Raw genomic sequence first — 24,297 nt, forward strand, 5'->3', positions numbered from 1 at the left:
TACAGGATGAATTAGATCTAAGATTGGTTCATAAGGAGTGATGGGCCTGATTACTCAGAGGTAGATTCTGAATTGATTTAGTTAGAGCTTTAAGAACTCGGCTCTTTGTGAACCTTATGTAGTAAACTGAGTACTGGAACAGGATGTTGTTTCTTGAGTAACAACCTTTCATATGTCAGCAATGGTGAAATGTTGATCAGAACTGAGAATAAAGTGGCAGGGATCATCAGCTCAGGGGTTGGGGTTAAGGATTTTTCCCTATGAACAAGGAAAGCAACATAGGACTGTCCTTCCATTTTGAAATACACCATCTGCTAGGTTTCAAATTTGAAGGTCGAAAAATACTTTTCCTTGGCTTCAGTGTTAACAGCTGAACAGAATATTGCTTTTCCATAACACACCAATACTTTGCTATCAAAACAAACTACGCATATTATCTATTAACTCATTCTGAAAGCTGTATTTTTAAAAAGTCTTCTTAGACTATTAAAATCTAAAGTTAGCCATCTACCACCATACTTCCTCTTACTGTAAAAATGAGTGTTTTTGAGGCTCCTGGATTCAATTGTTCATTGATGTAATGAACAAACATTACATTATGCCATGTTCTGTATTTTGACCATACCTCTTTTATCCAACTTTATTGACAACTAAATTATTTCACAAAGTACATTCACAAACATCCTTTACTTAATCCTCAAACCTTGTGAGGTAGGCATTATATCAACATTTCACTGACAGAGAAACTGAGGCCTAGAAACTGACTTCACACATAGCTAGTAAGAGAAAGAGCCAGGACCTAAAACTAGGTCTTCTAATTCCAAATGCAGTACTCTTCTTAAGTTGCCCTCAAACAGCAGACTCTTGCCCACCCACATCCATGTCTGACATGTCTCGATCATACTGTCCACAGAGACTTTCTGTAGCAGTGATGCAATTTTTAAAATGTACAATTTACACACTTTCAGAAACAATGTCCATTTTTTAATACAAAAATATTTTTGCTATCATTTACAACTACATTATTACATCTCATAAATTTTTTTCAGAGTCTAATTGCTCTAAGGTCCCTTTCTAGAGTCATAACAAATGGTCTGGAACAAAGTATTCTTTAACTAGAATTTGGTTTACGTTGTTGCAGTCTTGAAAGTCTACGTTAGCTTTCTTCCACATGCAAATCACTGGTTTACAAAAGAGTCAATCATGATTTTTTTTCCTTGCAAGAATGATATACTGCCATTTGTCTAACAGTTATTTAGGTAGGTTGGAATTCTATCCCATTTTACATGTGACACTAGATTTTCTGAATCTCTGTCTTAGACTCATTGGCATTTTGGAGCCAAGAGAATCCCTCCACAGTATGGATTTCTTGTTGAAGGTGAAGGTTTGAAGTCTGAGAGAATTCTTTTTCAGACTCATCACATTCACAGAGTTTTCCATCTGTATGAATTTTCTGATGTACAGTAAGGTTTTTTCTCTGCCTAAAAACTTTACTACAATCATTACACCCATATGGTTTCTCCCCTGTATGGATTCTCTGGTGGCCAACTAAATTCCTCTTAGAAGTAAAAGATTTTCTACACTTCTCACACTCATATGGTTTTTCCCCAGTGTGCATCCTCTGATGTACAACAAGGTTTTTATTCTGACTAAAGTCTTTTCCACACTCATTACATTTATATGGCTTCTCTCCAGTGTGGATTCTTTGATGTACCATAAGATTTCTACTAGAGGTAAGAACTTTTCTACATATATGACATTCATAGGTTTTTTCCCCACTGTGAATTCTTTGATGTTCAATAAGGTTTCTGTTGTAAGTAAAGCCTTTCCCACATTCATTACATGCATAGGGCTTCTCACCAGTATGGATTCTCTGATGGGCTATAAGGTTTGAGCGGTAACTGAAGACTTTCCCACAGTCACTGCATTTATAAGATTTTTCCCTTGTGTGAATCCTCTGATGTCCAATGAGGCTTTTCTTCAAAATGAAGCACTTACCACACTCATTACACTCATAGGGTTTCTCCCCACTGTGGATTCTCTTATGTTCAATGAGGTTTCTGTTTGAACTGAAAGCTCTTCCACACTCATTGCATTCAAAGGGCTTTTCCCCAGTGTGGATTCTCCGATGTACGAGCAGACTTGAATTGTAACTGAAAGCCTTCCCACAATCCTCACATTTGTAGGATTTCTCCTGTGTATGTAGTTTCTGATGGACCATGAAACTTTTGCTCATAATGAAAGTTTTCCCACACTCTCGACATTCATAGGGTTTCTCCCCATTGTGGAGTCTCTCATGGTCAGTGAGGTTTCTGTTAGAACCAAAGACCTTGCCACAGTCTTTACACTCATAGAGATTCTCTCCAGTGTGAAACCTCTGATGTAATATGAGGCTCTTCTTTAAAATAAAAACTTTCCCACATTCATTACATTCATAGGGTTTCTCTCCATTGTGGAGTCTCTGATGGTCAAAAAGGTAAGCACTCTGAGTAAAGGCTTTCCCACATTCAGTACATTTATACGGTTTCTCTCTGCTGTGCATCCTCTTATGGTCAATGAGGTTTGACTTTGAATTGAAAATCTTCCCACATTTTTTACAACCAAAAGTCTTCTTTTCTGTGTGTACTCTCTGGTGTAAGAGAAGGCTTTTGCTTCGAATGAAAACTTTTCCACATTCTTTACATTTGTACGGGTTCTCTGCACTGTGGAGTCGCTGATGGTCAACAAGGTAAGTGGTCTGAGCAAAGGTTTTCCCACATTCATCACACTTATAGGGTTTTTCCCCAGAGTGGATTCTCTGGTGTAGAATGAGGCTCTTCTTCAGAACGAAAGCTTTCTGACACTTGTTACATTTATAAGGCTCTTCCCCTTTGTGGAGCCTCTGATGATCAATGAGGTAAGCATTCTGAGAGAAAACTTTCCCACACTCGTTACATTTGTAAGGTCTCTCCCCAGAATGGCGCCTTAGATGTATAATAAGGCCTGAGTGCCTATAGAAGCCCTTTCCACACTCCTTACATTTATAAGGCTTCTCTCCAGTGTGGATTCTTTGATGGTTTAGAAGGTAAGCACTTTGAGAGAAGGCTTTCCCACATTCATTACATTTATAAGGTTTCTCCCCAGAATGGTTGCGTAAATGCATTAGAAGGCTTGAGCGCTGAATAAAGCCTTTTCCACACTCTTTACATTTATGAGGCTTCTCACCAGTGTGGATTCTCCGATGGTTTATAAGATGGGAGATTTTATTGAAATGTTTACAACATATATCACATTTATAAAACTTCTTTCCTTCAGTACCTATTAAACTTTCAGAAAGAGCTGAACCTAGAGTCAAGCTTTCTCCAAATTCCTTCCACTTTTGGCCTTGTTTTTCTGGTAGAGCCCTTTTCTTTGTATCTCGTTCACAGAGGGGACCTTTTTTCGGCTTATCTCTTTCCCCTGTTTCAGTCCCCCACTGACTTGCCACAATTTGCCATTCACATTCCTCCTCAAAATCAAGGGTCTGGGGAACACTTCCTTGAAGTCTTTTGGATGTTCCTTTCTGAGAATCTGCTCTTTGAGAAATGCTTGCCTTTGGTGTCACCTCCTCATTCTCAGTCATGGTCTCCCATTCTGGTAAAAGGAATTAAAAACGCAAATGTTACCACATCCCTACGTTAGTAAGAACAAGATCTTCAAATGATTTTCAAGCAAGCCAGTAGGTACACTTTTATATGGATACAAAAAGAACTTTTCACGAGATGAAGGTATGAGGCAGAATACTACCCTGACAAGGCTGACACAGTGGATTAACACAGAACTCACTCAGACACTTCTAAGCATTTTGTCTTCAGGGAGCAGATGGAGAAATATAAATGATGTTGAGTAATTAGATGCAAGAAAAAAACAAAGAGATAACATGAGATCATGTGTAGGCAGTTCAGACATGAGGCTCAGGAAGTCAGATTAAACAGGGAGAATCATTTGGCTTATAAAGAATTATCTTTTTATTTTCTTCATGCTAGGAAGATGGAAACTCTAACGGAGAGAAATATACCTAAGAACCCTAAAGGCAATCTTTAATTTTTGAAGAGTCAAGGGCATAAACATTTTTTAATTGCTTGAAAGCAAGTAAACTACAGGGAAAAAAATCCACTAAAAAGCAACTTAATGCTTAGAATTCATATATAACTCCCACTACTCCTTTTAAAATTGAGAAATGGAGGGGCGCCTGGGTGGCGCAGTCGGTTAAGCGTCCGACTTCAGCCAGGTCACGATCTCGCGGTCCGTGAGTTCGAGCCCCGCGTCGGGCTCTGGGCTGATGGCTCGGAGCCTGGAGCCTGTTTCCGATTCTGTGTCTCCCTCTCTCTCTGCCCCTCCCCCGTTCATGCTCTGTCTCTCTCTGTCCCAAAAAAATAAATAAAAAACGTTGAAAAAAAAAATTTTTTTTAAATAAAATTGAGAAATGGAAATTTTAAAATTTCACAGAAACATCAGGCCTGATTAAGACTCATATTAGAAGAAATACAGAATGAAAAGAAAAAAACATAGAGACATTTTAAAAACATAAACGTATCTACAAAATGATGCAGCTGAACTAGTAAACTGCCAAAGTCCCTTTCTACTCTGATGTTCTCAAATATTATAAAATGTGAACTTACATTTTTGAAAATGTTTTTACAAACATTTTTCCTCACAAACGTGAGGAAAAAATATGAACTAGTTCCCCAAATTACCTACTAAGTAATGTGAATAACAGTAATATTATCTTCTACTAGAGTAGAACAACACTGTTCTTCTACCTAAATAGAGAGAAAAGACATAGGAAAGGAGTAGCCATTTTATTTCATTATAAACTTCTTTAATTTATGAGATGGTAAAGATAGAAAATACTCAATAAATGTTAACTTAAACTACATCCTTAGGTCAGGTTTTCCTATCTCATCTCGACTGCCCCTTTCTCCAGGATTCAGGCAGGGCTGTCAATCAAACTATTTCATCTGGCTATAGGGATGAGCATGTGTCCTATCCAATACCTATCCAGTATTGGTACTCCAGTTTCCTTATCCACAGTGATTGGATGAAGGAATGGTTTCACAGTTTAAGCAGGATGCTGGTCTCAGGAAGATTCTCTTTAAGTGGAAGTAGAAGCGTTTTAAAGAAGTAGAAGTGCTTTTAGGAAGCAGAAGTGTTGTAAGTGGTTAACTGAGATGAAAGATTGTTTAAGAAATTAGCAATTCTTGGGGCGTCTGGCTGGCTCATTCAGTGAAGCATGCAAGTCTTTTTTTTTTAAGTTTATTTATTTATTTTGAGAGAGAGCTAGTGGGGAGGGGCAGAGAGAGAAAGAGAGAAAGAGAGAAAGAGAGAGAGAGAGAGAGAGAGAGAGAGAGAGAGAGAGAATCCCAAGCAGGTTCCACACTGTCAGCGCAGTCAGAGGAGGGCTTGAACTCACGAACTGCAAGATCATGACCTGAACCAAAACCATGAGTCGGTCGCTTAACCAACTGAGCCACCCAGGCACCCCAAGCATGCAACTCTTGATCTTGGGGTTATGAGTTTGAGCCCCACTTTGGGCACAGTGTTTACTTGAAAACAAAAAGACAGAAATGCCTTAAAATTCATATTCAATATTCCAAATGTCTTGAAAGGAAAAAAATGATTAAAATTCTTAAAAAAAAAAAAAAAAAGGGAAATCAGCCAATTCTTGTATACACAGTAATTTGCTAGTTAAACTATCTGAAATTTCAGTATGGAAATCACACAACCTGTAGGCCTATTGAGTTTTAGAGGACTTGGTAGAAAAATGTCAGATTGATAGAGGAACCTGATTACTTTCTGCAATCTTGAATGAAGCCTACAAGAAACAGACAGGCTTCCCTACTTCCAAGCCTCCCCTCTTTAATCCATGTCCACTCCATTGCCAATTATCTTTCCAATAAGTAAATCTGACCGTGTCACTCACCTGTTCAAAACAAATGATTCTTAACTACCTACAGGATAAAGCACAAATAACCAGCATAGCCCAAGAGATGCCCTCATCTACTTCCTGCCTATCTTTCTGGCTTTATTTTTTACCAGTACTCTTTATGCCCCTAGACTCTAGCCAGAAAGAACTACATGCAGATGCCCAAACATGTTATGTTTTTGCTTTCCTATCAGTGCCCATGCTTTTTTCTCTTCCTGAATTGTCGTTCTTCCTCTTCTCAATTCACTACAAGCCCAATACCTACACCCTTAAGCTCAAAAATCACCCTCTCTGGACATTACCAAATATTACAGAAATAAAAAGGATTATAAGGGAATACTAGAAATGCTTAAATTGAACAATTTAAGATGCAATGGGCAAATTCCTAGAAAGACACAAATTACTAAAAGGGACTCAAAAAGAAACAGAAAATCTGAATAGATCTATAAAAAGAGATTGACTCCATAATAATAATAAAAAAAAAAAAAAAAAAAACAAAAACAAAAAACACCTGCAAAGAAAAGCCCAGGCCCAGAATGCTTCACTGATGAATTTTTTTTTTTAATTTTTTTTTTTTAATGTTTATTTATTTTTGAGACAGAGAGAGACAGAGCATGAACAGGGGAGGGGCAGAGAGAGAGGGAGACATAGAATCTGAAACAGGCTGCAGGCTCTGAGCGGTCAGCACAGAGCCCGAAGCGGGGCTTGAACTCACGGACCGTGAGATCATGACCTGAGCCGAAGTCGGACGCTTAACCGACCAAGCCACCCAGGCGTCCCTTCACTGATGAATTCTAACAACCTTTAAAAAAAATTAATACCAAAAAAAAAAAAATTAAAACCAATTTTTCACAAACTCTTCCAAGAAACAGAAGAGTTGGGACCACTTTACAACTCATTCTATGAGATCAGTATTACCCTGATGCCAAAACCAGAAAAAGATATCACAAAAAAAGAAAAAGGAAAAGAAAGAAACCTACAAATATATGAATATAGACCTAAAAATTCTCAACAGAACATTAGCCAACTTAATCCAGCAACACATGAAAAAAATTATACACCATGACCAAGTGGGATTTATCACAGGAAAGCAGTGTTGGTATAATTTTGGAAAATCAATTAATGTAATACATCATATCAGTGGATTGAAGGACAAAAATCACATAATCATCTCAACATATGCAGAAAAAGCATCTGGTAAAAATCCAACAACCCTTCATGAATAACAAAGTAGGAATATAAGGGAAGTTCAAAGACCTACAAAAAAATCGAAAGCTAACATCATAGTTAATGATGAACAACTGATGCTTTCTCTCTAAGAACAGTAACAAGAAAAGGATTTCTGCTCTTCTATGCAATATATACTGCAGGTTTTAGCAAGAGAATTAGGCAAGAGAAAAAAATAAAAGTCATCCAGATTGAAAAGGAACAAGTAAAACTATTCTCTTTGCAGATGACAAGATCTTACATGTAGAATCCTAAAGGGGCACCTGGTTAGCTCAGTCAGTTAAGCATCTAACTCTTCATTTCGGGTCGGGTCATGATCTCATAGTTAGTGAGATTGAGTCCCATGTAGGGCTCTGCACAGACAGCGCGGAGCCTGCTTAGGATTCTCTCTCTCCCTCTCTCTCTCTCTGCTCCTCCCCTGCTCACGATCTATCTCTCACAAAATAAACATTTAAAAAAGAAAAAAAAAAAATCCTAAAGAATCTACCAAAAAAACCTGTTAGAACTAAATAAGTACAGCAAGATTTCAGGACACAAGATCAATAAACAAAAATCAGTGGGATTTCTACATGCTAGCACTGAACCATCCTAAAGGGAAATCAAGAAAAACAGCCTAAGAAAGAATAAGAGACTTAGGAATAAACTGATTGATTGATTGATTGATTGATTGACTGATTTGGGGGAAGGGTGCAAAAAGGTGATTTTATTAGGCAGAAAGAGCTGCTCGAGGGTTGTGAAGAGTGACTGGTTATATACACTGGAGTTGGGGAAGGTAAAGACAAAAGGGAGGCCTCCAGAAGGACTTTCATATGCTAAAGAGGACTCATAAGCTACTGGAGGTCTAGCTATTGTCAAACTAAGGTTGGTTTTCCTCCAGTAAGGCATTAACATTAAGACAGTAGGGAGTTCTTGGAGAAATGTTATATTCCGTATTTGCCTCAAGTATCTGTCAACGGGCTGCAGGTTATAAGGAAATTTAATCTTATCTGCCATTTCCTTCTTGCCTTTGATCCCCACACCACTATTGGAGGGAAGGGTGATGTTAGGGAAACTGAGGCTATGGTTTCTGGAGATTAGGCTATTAATAAGATTGCCTTTTTCTTATAATTTACTAAGACATTCATAAACTGATGAAGACTCATATCCTGCATGACTGGTCTCTATCAGTTAACCATTATTTTTCCCTTTCCAGGTAGCCTGAATGCCTGAGGAATGTCACACGTTATCTCACCTGGGGTAAGGGTGTTTGCAGGGTATCAGCTTGTCTTATGCTCCCTCATCATATACCCCTGAAAAATTTTGCCCCTTAAATCTTTAAGGTTGCTGAATGAGAAAGGCATAAATTTTAAAAAGTACAAAACTTATACTCTGAAAACTATAAAACACTGTTTAAAGAAGTTAAAGACTACATAAATGAAAACATAATCAACATATCAACATATCCCATGTTCATGGACTGGAAGACTTAACATTGTTAAAACAGCAATAATCTCCACATTGATCTAAAAATTCAGTGCAATCCCTATCATAATCCCAGATGGCTTCTTCACAGAAACTGACAAACTAATCCTAAAATCAATATGGAAACTCAACAGGCCAAGAACAGCTAAAACAATATTGAAAAAGAAGAACACAGTTGAAAGGCTCATACTTCCCAATTTTATTATCTAAATGTTTATTTATTTTGAGAAACAGCGAGTGAGCAGTGGAGGGACAGAGAGAGGGAGAGAGAGAATCCCAAGCAGGCTCTGTACCATCAGTGCACACTCCAACGTGGGGCTCTAACTCACGAACCGTGAGATCATGACCTGAGCCAAAACCAAGAGTTGGACACTTAACCGACTGAGCCACCCAGGTGGCCCTCATACTTCCTAATTTTAAAATGTACTTCAAGGGCACCTGGGTGGCTCGGTAGATTAAGGGTTGGACTCTTGATTTTGGCTTAGGTCATGATGTGAGATAACAAGCACTGCATCAGGCTCTGCACTGATACTGGGATTCTCACTCTCCCTCTCTCTCTGCCCCTCCCCCACTCACACACACATTCATTCTCTCTCTCTCAAAATAAATAAATAAACTTAAAAAAAAATGTACTTCAAAACAACAGTAATAAGACAGGGTGCCACTGACATAAGATAGACATACAATCAAAGGAGTAGAACTGAGAGTCCAGAAATAAGCTGGACTGATTTATGGTTAACTGATCCTCAAAAGGGTACTGAAACAATTCAATGGGGAAAAATGGTCCTGAGATAATGAAATAGGCACATGGAAAGAATGAAGTTGGACCTTAATCACACCATATACAAAAATTACTCAAAACGGATCAAAGAGACCTAAACATAAGAACTAAAACTATAAAACTGTTAGAAGAAAACATAGACATAAACTTTAATGACCTTGGATTAGGCAATAGTTTCTTAGATGACACCAAAACATAAGCAACAAAAGAAAAAGTAAACTGAAATTCATCATAATTAGTAACGTTTGTGTTTCAAAGGACACCACTGAGAAAGTGAAAAGACAACTCACAGAATGGGAGAAAATACTTGAAAGTCACATATCTGGTAAGGTATTTGTATCTAAAATATAAAAACTCCTACAAATCAACAATAAAAAGACAACCCAATTAAAACATAGGCAAAGAATAATGAAAAAACATTGCATCAAAGACATACAAACAGCCAATAAGCATGTGAAAAGTTGCACAACATCTTTAGCCATTAGGGAAATGCAAATGAAAACCACAATGAGATCTTTTTAGACCTACTAAGATGGCTAAATCAGAAAGTGTGATAATAAAGCTGGGAAAGATCTGGAGAAACTGGAACCCTTATACACTACTGGTGAGAGTGTAAAATGGTGCAGCAACTTTGGAAGTGTCAGCTCCTTTTATGATTAAACATAGAGTTACCATATGACCCAGAAATTCCACTCCCTGGTATACTTCCAAGAGAAATAAAAATATACACATCCACAGAAAAACTTGTACACAAATATTTACAGCAGTGTTATTTATACAACAGCTCAAAGGTGGAAGCAACATTTTTCAATCACCATCAACTGATGAATGAATCAAGAAAATGTGAAATATACACACAAGAGAATATCATTAAAAGGAATAAAGTAGGGGTGCGTGGGTGGCTCAGTCAGTTGAGTGTCCAACTTTGGCTCAGGTCATGATCTCGCGGTTCACCAGTTCGAGCCCCATGTTGGGCTCTGTGCTGACAGCTCAGACCCCAGAGCCTGCTTTGGCTTCTGTGTCTCCCTCTCTGTCTCCCACTCATGCTCGGTCTCTCTGTCTCTCAAAAATAAATAAAAACATTCAAAAATAATAATAAATAAACGGATAAAAGGAATAAAGTATTAATACATGCTATAACATGGATGAACCTTGAGAACATTATGCCAAGTAAAAGCAGCTGCAGAAGACCTGTGTGATTTCATTTACATAAAATGTCCATAGAACAGGCAAATCTAGAGAGACAGAAAGCAGATCAGTGGTTGCCTAGGGCTGGGTTGGAGGGGCAGTTGGGTGAAATGAATATGACTGCTATATGATATAAGGTTTCTTTTGGAGTGATGAACTGTTATAAAATTAATTGTGGTGAGGGTCGCACAGCTCTGTGTGTATACTAATTAAAGCACTGTAACCTTTAATTGGGTGAGCCACATGGTACGTACATTGTATCTCAATAAAACTGTTATTAAAATAAAAAGTCACCCCCTCTATAAATCTTTCCCTGAGCCACCCACCCCTGCCCCCACTCTCCCAGTCCCTCCACCATCCCAAGCTCCTATGGGCTCCCACGCTTGTGCACATTTTACTATACAGCATCTGCCACAGGGTATTGTAATTATTAGTGTAAATGTCTACCAATCCAATTTGAATGTTTGAAGGCAGGGGCTAACTTTGACACAGGAAGTACTATTTCTTTAATTTCCTTCAAATTCTATTCCAATCTCTTAAATAAACGTATACAAATCTTTTACATATTGAAGCAGTGTATGCAAGCCATCCGAGAATCTGCTTTTCTTTTTTTTTTTTTTTTTTTTTTTTCCAACGTTTTTTATTTATTTTTGGGACAGAGAGAGACAGAGCATGAACAGGGGAGGGGCAGAGAGAGAGGGAGACACAGAATCGGAAACAGGCTCCAGGCTCCGAGCCATCAGCCCAGAGCCTGACGCGGGGCTCGAACTCACGGACCGCGAGATCGTGACCTGGCTGAAGTCGGATGCTTAACCGACTGCGCCACCCAGGCGCCCCGAGAATCTGCTTTTCTACCAGTTTATCCATGCATGGAAACTGAGTGCACAGAATTGTCATATTTGATAATGTCATAGTATAATTCCAAGTCAAAACACCACAGTTTGCTTAGTACTTTATCTTGGTGAATTTGCTTGTGCTCAACTTTTAACCATTATAAATACTTTACTGGCACTATCCTTAGACATATTATTTATTTTCCTCTTTCTGAACAATCTCCTTAAGGTATCCTCCTCAAATGAAAATCACTAGGTTAAAGGGCATAAACACCTGGGTATCTGCTTGCTAAAGCCCCAGCAACACGGCAGTTAAAGATTATCTTATTTAATAAAGTTGATTCAAACTTCTCTTTCCTCAAAGAGCTAGAATAAGCAATTCCATTTCCTCCTCCTCCTCCCTCTCCTCCTCCTCCTCTCCTCCTTCTCCTTCTTCTTTAGTTTAACTCTTAGACTAATCTAGAATTTATTTTGGCTTACAGCATGAGTTATACGGATCCATGGTGAGTGTTCATAAAATTCACCAATTTACTCATAAAACATTTAAAAAACTCTTAGAAAAGATGGATTATTGAGTAAATAGCATTGCAACTACTAAAAGTCATTTGGGTTAAAAAAACAAACTGGGTTCCTATGTCATTCTGTAGATCAAGATAAATTTTAGATCATGTAAAAATGAAACAGTAGGGGCACCTGGGTGGCTCAGTTAGTTAAGCGTCCGAATGGCTCAGGTCATGATCTCACGGTTTGAGAGTTTGAGCCCTGTATTGGGATCTCTGCTGTCAGTGCAGAGCCTGCTTTGGATGCTCTGTCCCCCTCTCTCTGTCCCTCTCCGGCTTATACCCTCTCTCTCTCAAAAATGAATAAACATTGAAAAAAAAATGAAACAGTAAAAGTATCCGAAAAAAATACGAGTTATTTTTTAAAAAACAATTTTACTGAGAAGACAACAAAGACTATAAAGGAAAACACTGCTAAGTTTAATGCTACCATAAAAGATTTTCTAGGTCTTAAAAAAAAACAACTCATAAATAACATTAAAAGGCAAAAAAATGGGAAAAATATACGCAATACTTGACAAAGGGTCAGCAGTTTAATAAATAAAAGAAATATGTAGAAAGTATATGAATAGGAGTGAAACAACCAACAAACATGTGAAAGGATTTCCCCACACAATAATCAAAGAAATGACAACCAGAAAAATAGTATTTGTCATCTACCCAGCAGAGATTTAAAACAATGATCAAATCATAAGCACGTATAAGAGAAATGGGCCCTCTTTTACTCTTTTCATGGGAATGTAAATTGGTACATCACTGGTAGAAAGCAGTTTGGTAACATGTAATATAAAATCTAGGGGCGCCTGGGTGGCTCAGCCAGTTAAGCATCAGACTTCAGCTCAGGTCATGATCTTATGGTCTGTGAGTTTGAGCCCCATGTTGGGCTCTGTGCTGACAGCTTGGAGCCTGGAGCCTGCTTCACATTCTGTGTCTCCCTCTCTCTCTGCCCCTCCCCTGCTCACACTCTGTCTGTCTCTATCTCTCAAAAATAAATAAACATTTAAAAAAAAATTTACTGGGAAGACTTAGGGTACCTGGGTGGCTCAGTCTGTTAAACATCCAACTTGATCTCACAGTTCATGGGTTCGAGCCCCACATCAGGCTCTCTGCCATCAGCGCGGAGCCCACTTTAGATGCTCTGTTTCCCTCACTCTCTGCCCCTTCCCCCCAAAATAAGTAATAAGAAAACATTAAAAAAATAAAATTTATAAAAAATAAATAAAATCTACAGAATGTTGGGCCCACTATCAGTACATTTGAGATCATAAAAGATATATCCTCATTAATTGTAAAAATATACAGTATAAATTACTGTAGACAATAAAATAGTAAGGTTGCAACATGGCAAAAAAAAAAAAAATCAGTATTTTCACATATGTAAACCATAGTTAATTAGAAAACATCAGAAAAGACTCCAATTCCAAAGAACCAATGTATCCTGAAATATACAAGATCTAGATGAAGACAATTTTAAACAGGCCTGAAACATAAACACAGTGCTTAACCAATAGAAAAGCATGTAACGTTCTTAAACAGAAATTCAGTATCATAAAGCTGTCAAGGTAAAGCATGATACATAAACAATGGAATTCTACATTACTATGCAGCTATTTAAACTGATATTATAAATCTGTATTTCAGTATAAATTAGATCAGTGCATTAGTTGATTCCTCAATTTTTAATGTCTATTTCTCCAAACAAAATCTTACCTTTTTCTTCAAAGTCCAGCACAAAGCTACTTTTTTTTTTTTTTTTTTTTTTTTTTTTTAACATTTATTTATTGTTGAGAGACAGAAAGAGAAAGAGCACAAGCAAGATAGGGGGAGAGGGAGACACAGAATGTGAAGCAGGCTCCAGGCTCTGAGCTGTCAGCACAGAGCCCGATGCAGGGCTCAAACCTATGAACCATGAGATCGTGACCTGAGCCAAAGCTGGATGCTTAACCAACTGAGCCACCCAGGCACCCCCAAAGCTACCTCTTTTATGGCCTTTCCTAATCCCAGAAACGGTACTGGGTGCTTTGTCCCCTTCATTTCCATCTGAAAAAAAGTTTATCACACTCTTATACCAATTATTTTACTCTGCTTTGTTTATTCTTTCTATGCTCATTTCCCAAACCATGATAAGCTAATGGCAAAATCACATCATTTCCACCACATGATAGATATTTTAATGTCTATTGGAAGCACAAATGCCTACTAAGTACTTTTAAATGTTCTTACTTTATTAATAGTCAGAAAAATCCACTAGAGTATAAAGATATAACTTTAGAAAATCCTACCAGCAACAATTTAAAAGAATGGGATTACACAGTAACAATAAAGGCAGAGCAAAAGAAGTGTTCTTATGTAACACTCCGCGGGGATCCCAGAAATCACTATGGAAAGGAATTTGGCAGTATGAGGCAAGAACCGTATAACAATTCAAACTTAAGCATAGTAATTCTACTTCTAAAAAATAATGAGAAACAAAGAAAGACCCTAGGTATAGAGACAGACTATTAGAGAATTATCTAGAGTAAGGAAATGGCTGAATTATGGCACAAATTATGTAGCCAATAAAAAAACTCATATAGAAAAAAAACAAAGGTAATATGTCAAAATTTTGATACTAGTTGTCTACAGTGGGTTTAAGAAAGTTATATTTTCTTCTTTCTAATATTCTATGTGTTCCAAAATATACTACTTTCATAATCAGAGAACAAAGACTAATGAAATAAAGGTAAGAATGATGGGAAGAAAGAGTCCTTACCTAGGGAGGTCACATTTCCATAATTCTCCAGCATCACATCCCAGTACAAGGCCCTCTGAATTGGGCCCAGACACTCCCATTCCTCTGAAGTGAAGCATACTGACACCTCCTCAAACATCACCAACTCCTGAAATAACAGGCGTATGTGAGATTCTCCGTGCCCTGGAGCTCCCCTACTGAGATGAACAAGAACGATCAAAGAGTCCTAATGAAACCCCACATAAAGTCTACCCTCCAAATGCTTGGACTGTGATTTAGAGACAAGAACTGACTGGGCCCCAAACATTAGGATGACAGAGGGCACCTCAGCCAGTTTGGTAGTGCAGAGAGGGCCTTAGGAAGGAAAGAGAATGCAAACCTTACCTGGGGCTGGGCTGTTAGGAGCATGAGGGCCATTAATTGATTTCTTGGATTTTCTTCCTGGGAAAGGGCAGAAGCTTCAGGGGCAGGAGAATCTGAGGGAGGAGAAAAAGCTACATGTGAAGTTACTGCTGTTCCTGCCCACTACTCCAAGTCCTGTATCTTTGACAAACAAAGAATTCAGAAAGACCCAGAACTCCCAGGGCTAGACAATGACGGCTATAAAATGACTTACAAACCTTTTGAGTGACCCTGTGTCTCCCTCTCTCTCTCTCTCTGCCCCTCCCCTGCTTGCACTCTGTCTCTCTCCCTCTCTCAAAAAAATAAATAAATAAATAAACATTAAAAAAAAAAAAATTAAAGGTAAGAGGGACCCAGGAAAGGACAGGTAGGGAAGAGCAGAAAGAACTTGGTACCACAAGGGTTTCATATACAAGACAGGAGAGGAAGCAACTAACTGGGAGTACAGGGATGAGCCATAATAAAGATTCTGAGAAAGTCCAAAGCCAGGGCCACCAAGTACCATGTTGAGGATCCTGGAGATTGAACACCACTGGGTCAGTAAAAGGATTTTGGCAAATTTCAGCTATGTGGCTGCCACTGGGTGCATGAGGAACTGCTGCTCCTGGAGTACTCATCCCCTCTTGGAGAATGTCCTGGTCCTGAACAAGAACTGGAACCTGAGAATAAGCAAAACAAAATAAGCCAACTCTTCTTGTACCTCCAGAAAATGGACTCACCTAACCACCATGGACCTCTTTCTGCCCACAGTCTAGAAAGAACTATGAGATCAGAGACCCACCTCAAGTACAGAGCATCAAAACAGCAGTAAAGTTTTGCCTTGAGAACAATGGAGCTGGCCCTCTAGCTCCACTCATGGCACTGGTGACCTCTCCCCCACTGAGACTGAACAGAATGGTGGAAACAAAGGCAGACCCGGGTGTGGGCTAAGAATCAAATGGGAAGTAACAAGTCACAAAGGAATGGGTTTTAGCTCTAGACATGGTTTTAGATCAGACTTAGGTTCAATATACTCTTCTACCTATTTACCCCTTTGTTATCCCTTCTTGCCCCAAGAGAAGGAACACTAGAGTCGACACATGGTTTTGTTGCTAGCTAGCTATCTGACATAATGCAATTGAGTGAAACTTTTTCTGTCTCCATTTTTTTATCTCTTAAATGACGATTGATTAGTGCTTTATAATGAAATATTTAGCTCTAAAATTCTTCATTTTTATGATAAAAATAAACAAGCCCATCCCTGGCGCCATTCCCAAGTTTAAGTTAAGTTAACTTAAGTCTGAACTTAAGTTAAGTTCAGACTTCCTCACATACAAATGTTTCTAGTGGACTACAGATTGACAGAAAGAGATCTAACACACACTAGGAAATATATTAAGATCCCAATTTCATGGTCAAGAATATAAAATCTTTCCAGAAGTAAGATTCCCTGGGTCAGAGAATCCCTAGGGGCACACATAGGGAGATCCTGCCAGATTAAGAAAGCTTCAGTCTTGCTCCCCCTTGCCTTTCCAGACTTAATACAAACAATACCTATGCTTCTGTTTAGGGAAATACTTAGAAACATTATGTTTTTCAGATTACTGAACCAAACCTCAGCATTAGCAAGCATCACCCAGAAGGACAAAGCACAGTTAATGCCTTTGTGCTACTTCTGAATTGGGCCCAAGGCCCCAGTCATAAATCCACTTCTCTGCAGATAGGCCATGATGTGAAATAGCTCATGAACCTGCTGTAATAAGCATTAGGGTGGCTAATGTGCTATTAATTATTTATGAAAATCACAGGATCACCCTCCAGCACAGCTTGCCCTGGCTCAATTCTCTCCTGCCTTCCATCCCAAACTCTCTCCCCTCCCCCCTTCTCACTTTCAGTGCTGGTCCATCGAGGTCTTGCTGTAGCTCCTCTACCAGGGCCACGGCCTCCTCACCACTCCCAGGGCGATGGATCTGCACCCAGGTCCGAATCTCCCCAGGCAAGATGCTCAGGAACTGCTCCAGGACCAGCAGCTCCAGGATCTGGGCCTTGGTACGTGCTTCTGGCCTCAGCCACCGGCGACAGAGCTCCCGGAGCCGGATCAGTGCCTCCTGGGGTCCAGATGTCTCATGGTAACGTAACTGTCTAAAGTGCAGGTGGGAGGTCTCCCAAACAGAGGAGCTGCTTCCTTGGAAGCTGGTTCCCCATTTCCAAGTATCATCCTTCCCTTTAACAAGACCCTCTTGTCTCAGAGCATTGTGGCCCCAATTTTCTCTTGTCATTGTTGTCATTTAAGAAAGGCTCCTCTCCGGGTCCCCTCGATCCTTGCTTGATTTCTTCCTTAAAGCTTGGAGAACATCATCTAGAAGACCTCAAGAAGTCATTGATAACATTAACCCAAAGGAACAACCAAGTTTTTGAGCCCCCAGTTTCTAGTGATGAAGAGAACCTCCCTGAATACAAGTTTCTAGGTGCTGAGCAGTGCTTCCTCTGACAGAAGCCCCTGCCCAAGGCTCTGAAGACACAGACACTCATGTTACCCAGACCACTGCTACAACCAAAGACATGAAATTCCTTTAGTCTTTTTTTTAATGTTTATTTATTTATTTTGAGAGAGAGCGTGTGCGCGCACACACGAGCAGGGAAAGAGCAGAGAGGGAGAAAGAGAATCCCAAGCAGGCTCTGCTTACAGTGCAGAACTCCATGCGGGGCTTGAACTCACAAACCCTGAGATCATGACTTGAGTCCAGATGCTTAACCGACTGAGCCACCCACATGCCCCCAAATTCCTTTAGTCTGCATTCACAGTGTTTCCTCCACCTAATTACAATAAATCCTTTATCTACCACTCTAACAATGGGCATCCTGGCTACTCCTGTGTGAGCCTGAATAAGTTACCTCACTTCCGAGTTTTAGTTCTTTTTTTTTTTTTTTAAGCTTATTTATTTTGAGAGAGAGCTAGCGAGAGAGAGCACGCACAAGCAGGTGAGGGGCAAAGAGAGATGGAGAGAAAATCCCAAGCAGGCTCCACACTGTCGGCACGGAGCCCGACACAGGGCTTGAGCCTATGAACCGTGAGATCATGACCCGAGCTGAAACCAAGAGTCAGACGCTTAACCAACTGAGTCACCCAGGCGCCCCTTTGAGTCTCAGTTTCTTAACCAGCAAAATAGGGGTAATAACAGTTCCTATCTCAGAGGCTTGTGTAAGAATTTGATATCTACATGCATTTCAAGTTTTGGACAGTGCCTGGTATATGGACTCAAAAATTAGTTACTATCCTTCTTTAATTAGCACTCTCTCCTATGTTCTGTGCAGTCAACAAGTATGGTCTTCTTTTTTTTTTTTTTTTTAATGTTTATTTTGAGAGAGAGAGAGCACAAGTAGGGGAGGGCGCAGAGAGAAGGAGACACAGAATCTAAAGCAGGCTCCAGGCTCTGAGCTGTCAGCACAGAGCCCAATGAAGGGCTTGAACCCACAAACCACAAGATCATGACCTGAGCAGAAGGTGGACGTTCAACCAACTGAGCCACCCAGGCGCCCCTAACAAGTATGGTCTTAATCCTGATACACAGAAGACAAAACCCTAACACCTTCTCAATTAACAAAGAAAAGCTGAACTAAGTTAGCTTTACTGTACATACTTTGGATTCTCTGAAAATTGTTTACCCATTAATCAAAATATTTGGATACATTTGACTTTTATTATACAAAACTTAGGCTTGCTGCTCTCTAAAAATCTTCTTTTTTTAGAAATAACATTTATTGTTCTCATTACAAAACATAAAATTTGTAAAATCAGAAAAGACATACAAAACCAGAGAATAATCACTGCTATTGTTTTGTACTATATTCTTCTGATCATTTCTCCCTGTACCGATTTGGATCACATGATTGGAACCAATAGTACAGCTCTGTAACTTGCTTCTCACATGTTATCTCAGGAACATGACATCATATAGTCTTTATCATTATTTTAGGAGCACATGAGACTATGCATACTTAAGTAGTCCCCTATTGTTAAACAATTAAATTATTTATAATTTCCTCTTATTATAAATTAGGCCACAATGAACATCTTTGCTGATGAATTTTTGGTTATACCTCTGCTTATTTTTTCAGGAAAAATTCCCAGAAAAAAAAAAAAAAACTGTTGGGCTGGAAGCTGAGAATAGTTTTAAGTTTTTAAAGTCATAACGGTTAAAACGCTATCAATGACATACGAAAGCACTCTCACTAATTTTATTTAACACTCGGACCCTTAAGGAGCATGTGTATAACTGAACAGAGGAGGCAGAAATGTAAACACAATTTCAATATAATGTAGAAGTAAAATTAATAGGAGGTCATACAAGCACAGAAAGAATTCATGGAAGGTAATTTTGGATTGGGCTTTAAAGAAAAATAAAGACCACTGGAGTATTAGGCAAGCCATTCCAGGAATAAAGAAACTATATTTTCTAAAGCATGGGGATGACAGTATAGCTCTATTACAAATGTGCTTTGAAAAAAAAAGAAAAAAGAAAGAGGAAAAACAAAACAAAAAATGTACTTTGCAAACCAGAGAAGTAAAGTAAACTCTGGAGGTAAGGCCATGGGAGTAGAGTCAAGAAGTAAACAGAAGTCAAATTCTAAAGGCTCTTAAGAGGCAGAACAAAGAGGTGATCACATACTATATGTGATAAGCAACCAATAGAGAGATTTTACTTTATATTTTTTGTTATTTTTTAAAATAGGTAATACTGATTCAAAGTTTCAAATTATAAAATACATACTGTGTAAAGTTTCCCTCTTCCCACTAGTTTCTTATGTATCTTATGTATCTTTACAGTTATTATGTGTATATGTGCATATATATATAAAACAATGTATAATATATATTTTTTCATAAATGATAGGACACCATGAGTCATGTACTGCATCTTCCTTTTCTCAATTAACAATGTATCTTAGGGATGCCTGGCTTCCTCAGTCAGTGCAGCATGCAACTCTTGATCTTGGGGTTGTGAGTTCAAGCCCTAGGTTGGATGTAGATTACCTAAGATTACTTAAAAATAAAATCTGTTTAAAAAAAAAATGTATCCTAGAGATCTTTCCTTTCACACATAGCTCCTCCTGTCTTTTTACCGATGCATAGTATCGCTGTATGGGTTTATCATGATTTATTTACCCACTCTATCACAGATGGGCAGTTTTTAATCTTTTCTAACTAACAATATTCTCATGAAAAACTCTGGGCATCTATCAATTTGCATGTGGGTAGGCATATACATGAAAAGTTCCTCGAAGCAGAATTGCTGGATCAAAATTTATGTGACTTTATAATTTTGATATTGCCAATTAGCCCTTCATTGGCCCTGGACTAATTTACAATTTACACTTCCAGCATGAGCGATATGGGAGTACCTTTTTCCTCACTCCTTCACCAAATCTAACTTGCATTTTGAGTAAATGAGTGTATTTTTAAAAGGAAAATTAGTCCTTTGTTACGATAGGAGTGGCAAATTTTTCCTTTGTCATGTCTTTGCCATATATCTCATGTGACTTTGTTTATATTTGTTTCACCATGCAATCATTCTTTTTCTTTTTTTTTTTTTTTATGGCTCTGGGTTTTGTGTCAGAGTTAGAAAGGATTTTCCCACTCTAAGTGTGAAGGAAGTACTAACTCACAAGGTCAGAAATCTATATAGGAGGAATGATGGGGGAGGGAGGACTGGATCTTAGGAAGGCCAGTAAAGTTTTTGCAATAGTCTAAACAAATGATGAAATTCTACACTAATCAGCAGTAAGGAGAAAACAATTGAGAAAAACTGAGCAGTTCTTGGCAATTGATCTGGGTGTGGGTGATGGAAAGGAACTTTCAAAAAGGATTTCTATTCCATGTTCACAGACCGAAAGATTCAATATTGCCAAAGTGCCAGTTCTTTCCAATTTATCTACAGATTCAATGCAATGCCAATCAAAATCTCAGCAAGTTATTTTGTGGACACCAACAAACTCACTCTGAAGTTTATACAAGAAGCAAAAGACCCAGAATAACCAATAAAACATTCAAAAAGAAGGACAAAGTAGAAGGACTGACACCACACAACATGAAGTAATGAAGACAGTGTGGTATTGGTGAAAGAACAAATTAATGGAACAGAATAGAGAGCCCATAAATAGATCCACATAAATATAGTCAACTGTTATTTGATAAAGGAGCAAAGGAAATACAATGGAATAAAGATAGTCTTTTCAACAAATGGTACCAAGACAACTGGACATCCACATACTTACTTACTGACTTACTAACTAAATAAATAAGTAAATAAATAAATAACTTAGACACAAATCTTACACCCTTCACAAAAATAACTCAAAATGGATCTAAATGTAAAATGCAAGAGGCACCTGGGTGGCTCAGTTGGTTAAGCATCTGACTTCAGCTCAAGTCATGATCTCACAGTTCGTGAGTTCGAGTCCCGTGTCAGGCTCTCTGTTGAAAGTTGGGGGCCTGGAGCCTTCTTTGGATTCTGTTTCTCCCTCTCTCTCTGCCCCTCCCTTGTTCGTGCTCTGTCTCTCCCTCTCTCTCAAAAATAAATAAACATCCAAAAAAAATTTTTTTAATGTGAAATGCAAAACTATGAAACTCCTAGAAGATAACAGAAGAAAACCTAAATGATCTTGGGTATAGTGATGACTCTTTAGATGCAACACAAAAGTGTGATTCGTGAAAAAAAATAATAAACTGAACTTTGATAAAATTTAAAAACTTCTGCACTGTGAAAGACAATGTCAAGAGAGTGAGATGACAAGCCATAAACTGGGAAAAATATTTGCAAAAGACACACTTAATCTGATAAAGGACTGTTAACCTTTTTATACATTATACAAAGAACTCTTAAAACTCAACAATAAGAAAACAAACAACTCAATTAAAAAATGGCCCAAAGACCTTAACCAACACCTCACCAAAGAAGATATACACATTCTAAACAAGAATATACAAAGATGCTCCACATCATATGCCACCAGGGAAATGAAAGTCAAAACAACAGTGTAATACCATTACACACCTATCAACACGGCCAAAATCCAGAATACTAACCCCACCAAAAGCTGGTGAGGATGTGAAGTAACAGGAATTTTCATTCATTACTGGTGGGAATGCAAAATGGTACAGCCAACTTTGGAAGACTGTTTGGCAGTTTCTTGCAAAACTAAACATACTCTTTAACATACAATCCAGCAGTCATGACCTTTGGTATTTATTGTGAAAGGAGTTAAAAACATATGTCCACACAAAAATCTGCACACAAATGTTTATAGCAGCATTATAAATAATTGCCAAAATCTGGAAGCAACTGAGATGTCCTTCACAAGGTGAATGGATAAATGTGATACATTCCAACAACAGAATATTATTCAGCACCAAAAAGAAATGAGCTATCGAGCCATGAAAAGATGTGGAGGAATCTTAAAATGCCCATTACTAAGTGAAAGAAACCAATCTGAAGAGACAATCTACTGTACAATTCCAAATACATGGCATTCTAAAACTACATTCAAAAAAAGGTAAAACTACAGAGTCAGTAAAAATATCAATGGTTGCCAGGGGGTGGGAGAAGAGAGGGATGAACAGGCAGAGCAGAGAGGATTTTTAGGGCAGTGAAACCACTCTGCACGATACCATAATGGTGGATACATTATATATGTCATTTTACATTTGTCCAAACCCATAGAATGTATACCACCAAGAGTGAACCCTAATGTAATAACAATAGAATTTGGGTGATTATGACATGACAACGTAGTTTCATCGATTTTAACAAATGTACCAGTCTATGGGGGATGTTATAAGTGGGGGAAGCTGTGCATGAATGAGGGAAGTATATGGAAAATCTCTGTGCTTTCTGCTCACTTTTGGTGTGAAACTAAAACTGCTCTAAAAACTAAAGTTTATTTTGAGAAAAATAAATAAAAGGGGAAAAAAGGATCTTCTACAGTAAATTATTAGAACTCTACTCTTCCTTCACAGATATAAATAAATCTTACAACATACATTTTGTTTACTTCCCACAAAACATTTGTGAGCTCTGAGTTAAAAAAGAATAAGAGAAGGCTCAGAAGAGCTAAGTAATTCACTCAAGGCTATCTGACTGGTTATATGTGGGAGTAAATTCTGAAATCAGGGATTTTAATTCCAAAAGTCCAAAATACTTCCATCTAAAAGACTTCTGAAAGCCAAACAACATCCATTCTAAAGCAACAGTTTCCAAACACCAGTTCATTACAAAGATTTAATCTGGCAAACTGTAAAACAAAAAATACAGTAACTATACACAGTGACTAACAGAGGTTGGCAATGACCTTTCTTGCAAAGGATGGCATTTATTCCGAGCTTACAGTGTCAGTACTTAGCTTTAAAATATATTCCTTTGGGGCACCTGGGTGGCTCAGTGGGCTAGCCAACAGACTCCTGATTTCATTTAAGGTCATGATCTCACTCACGGTTGCTGAGATGGAGCACTGCATCCGGCTCTGCGCTGACAACGCAGAGCAGAGCCTGCTTGGGATTCTCTCTCTTCGTCTCAAAATGAATGAATGAATATATATATTAAATAATGGCGGCATGGGTGGTGTGTGTAAGTATGCTTTTTAAACACCACTATAACACAAAACTAAAAGATAAAAATTAATCCATCCCTACCAAAAAACAAAAACCAAAAAAGTCCCCAGGAGTCTGGTTGCCACGGCTCTAGAACTCCCAAGCTGTCTCTACCAGCCTCAGAAAAGACCGGGGAAAAGCAGAAAGGCCCGGCCACTGAGGCAGCTGTCCTCATTGTTTGACTCGAGCACCACAGACACACAAAGACTCCGAGGTGCTGTCTTCACTGCCTTCCCCACGCCGCCATCTGCCCAGTCCAAGCCACGGCGTCCACGCCAACACGGAACTGAGTAGGGGCTGTGCTGGGGGCCAGTGGCCAGGAGGGGTCGGCTGGGTGTGCGCTGCCCTAGGGAGCTCACGCCCGCCTCTCCGGCCGCCCACCCGACCCCAGCTTACCCCGCTCACCCGGGATTCCCGCTGCGCTTCCGGCCGTAGGTGCCGCCGCCTGGGCACCAGAACTCCAAGAGATGACACGGGAACAAGACGCAACTGCGGCCGAGGACCAGAATAATGGCTGACCCGCTCGTACCGCTACTTCCGGTTG

The 24,297-nt window shown here is 38.8% G+C and overlaps 1 protein-coding gene across 6 annotated transcripts; it reads right to left on the bottom strand.

Moving 5' to 3' along the window:
* Window positions 1-606: 606 nt before the first annotated feature.
* On the bottom strand, window positions 607-24,297 carry LOC131511515 (zinc finger protein 197). Of its 6 annotated transcripts, none has more exons than XM_058729166.1 (6): window positions 24,150-24,297; window positions 16,996-17,474; window positions 15,630-15,786; window positions 15,110-15,201; window positions 14,747-14,873; window positions 607-3,612 (listed from the first exon to the last, which is right to left on the bottom strand). In XM_058729166.1, exons 2-6 carry the CDS (start codon window positions 17,392-17,394, stop codon window positions 1,295-1,297), a joined length of 3,093 nt encoding a protein of 1,030 aa, XP_058585149.1. In that variant the 5' UTR covers window positions 17,395-17,474; window positions 24,150-24,297; the 3' UTR covers window positions 607-1,294. The 6 variants fall into 6 exon arrangements, with proteins under 6 accessions (XP_058585149.1, XP_058585144.1, XP_058585146.1 ...); XM_058729161.1 differs by having other exon boundaries at window positions 15,110-15,219; XM_058729163.1 differs by having other exon boundaries at window positions 15,110-15,219; window positions 16,996-17,465; window positions 24,150-24,296.

This window comes from Neofelis nebulosa, chromosome 5, assembly GCF_028018385.1.
Source record: "Neofelis nebulosa isolate mNeoNeb1 chromosome 5, mNeoNeb1.pri, whole genome shotgun sequence".
NCBI lineage: Eukaryota > Metazoa > Chordata > Mammalia > Carnivora > Felidae > Neofelis > Neofelis nebulosa.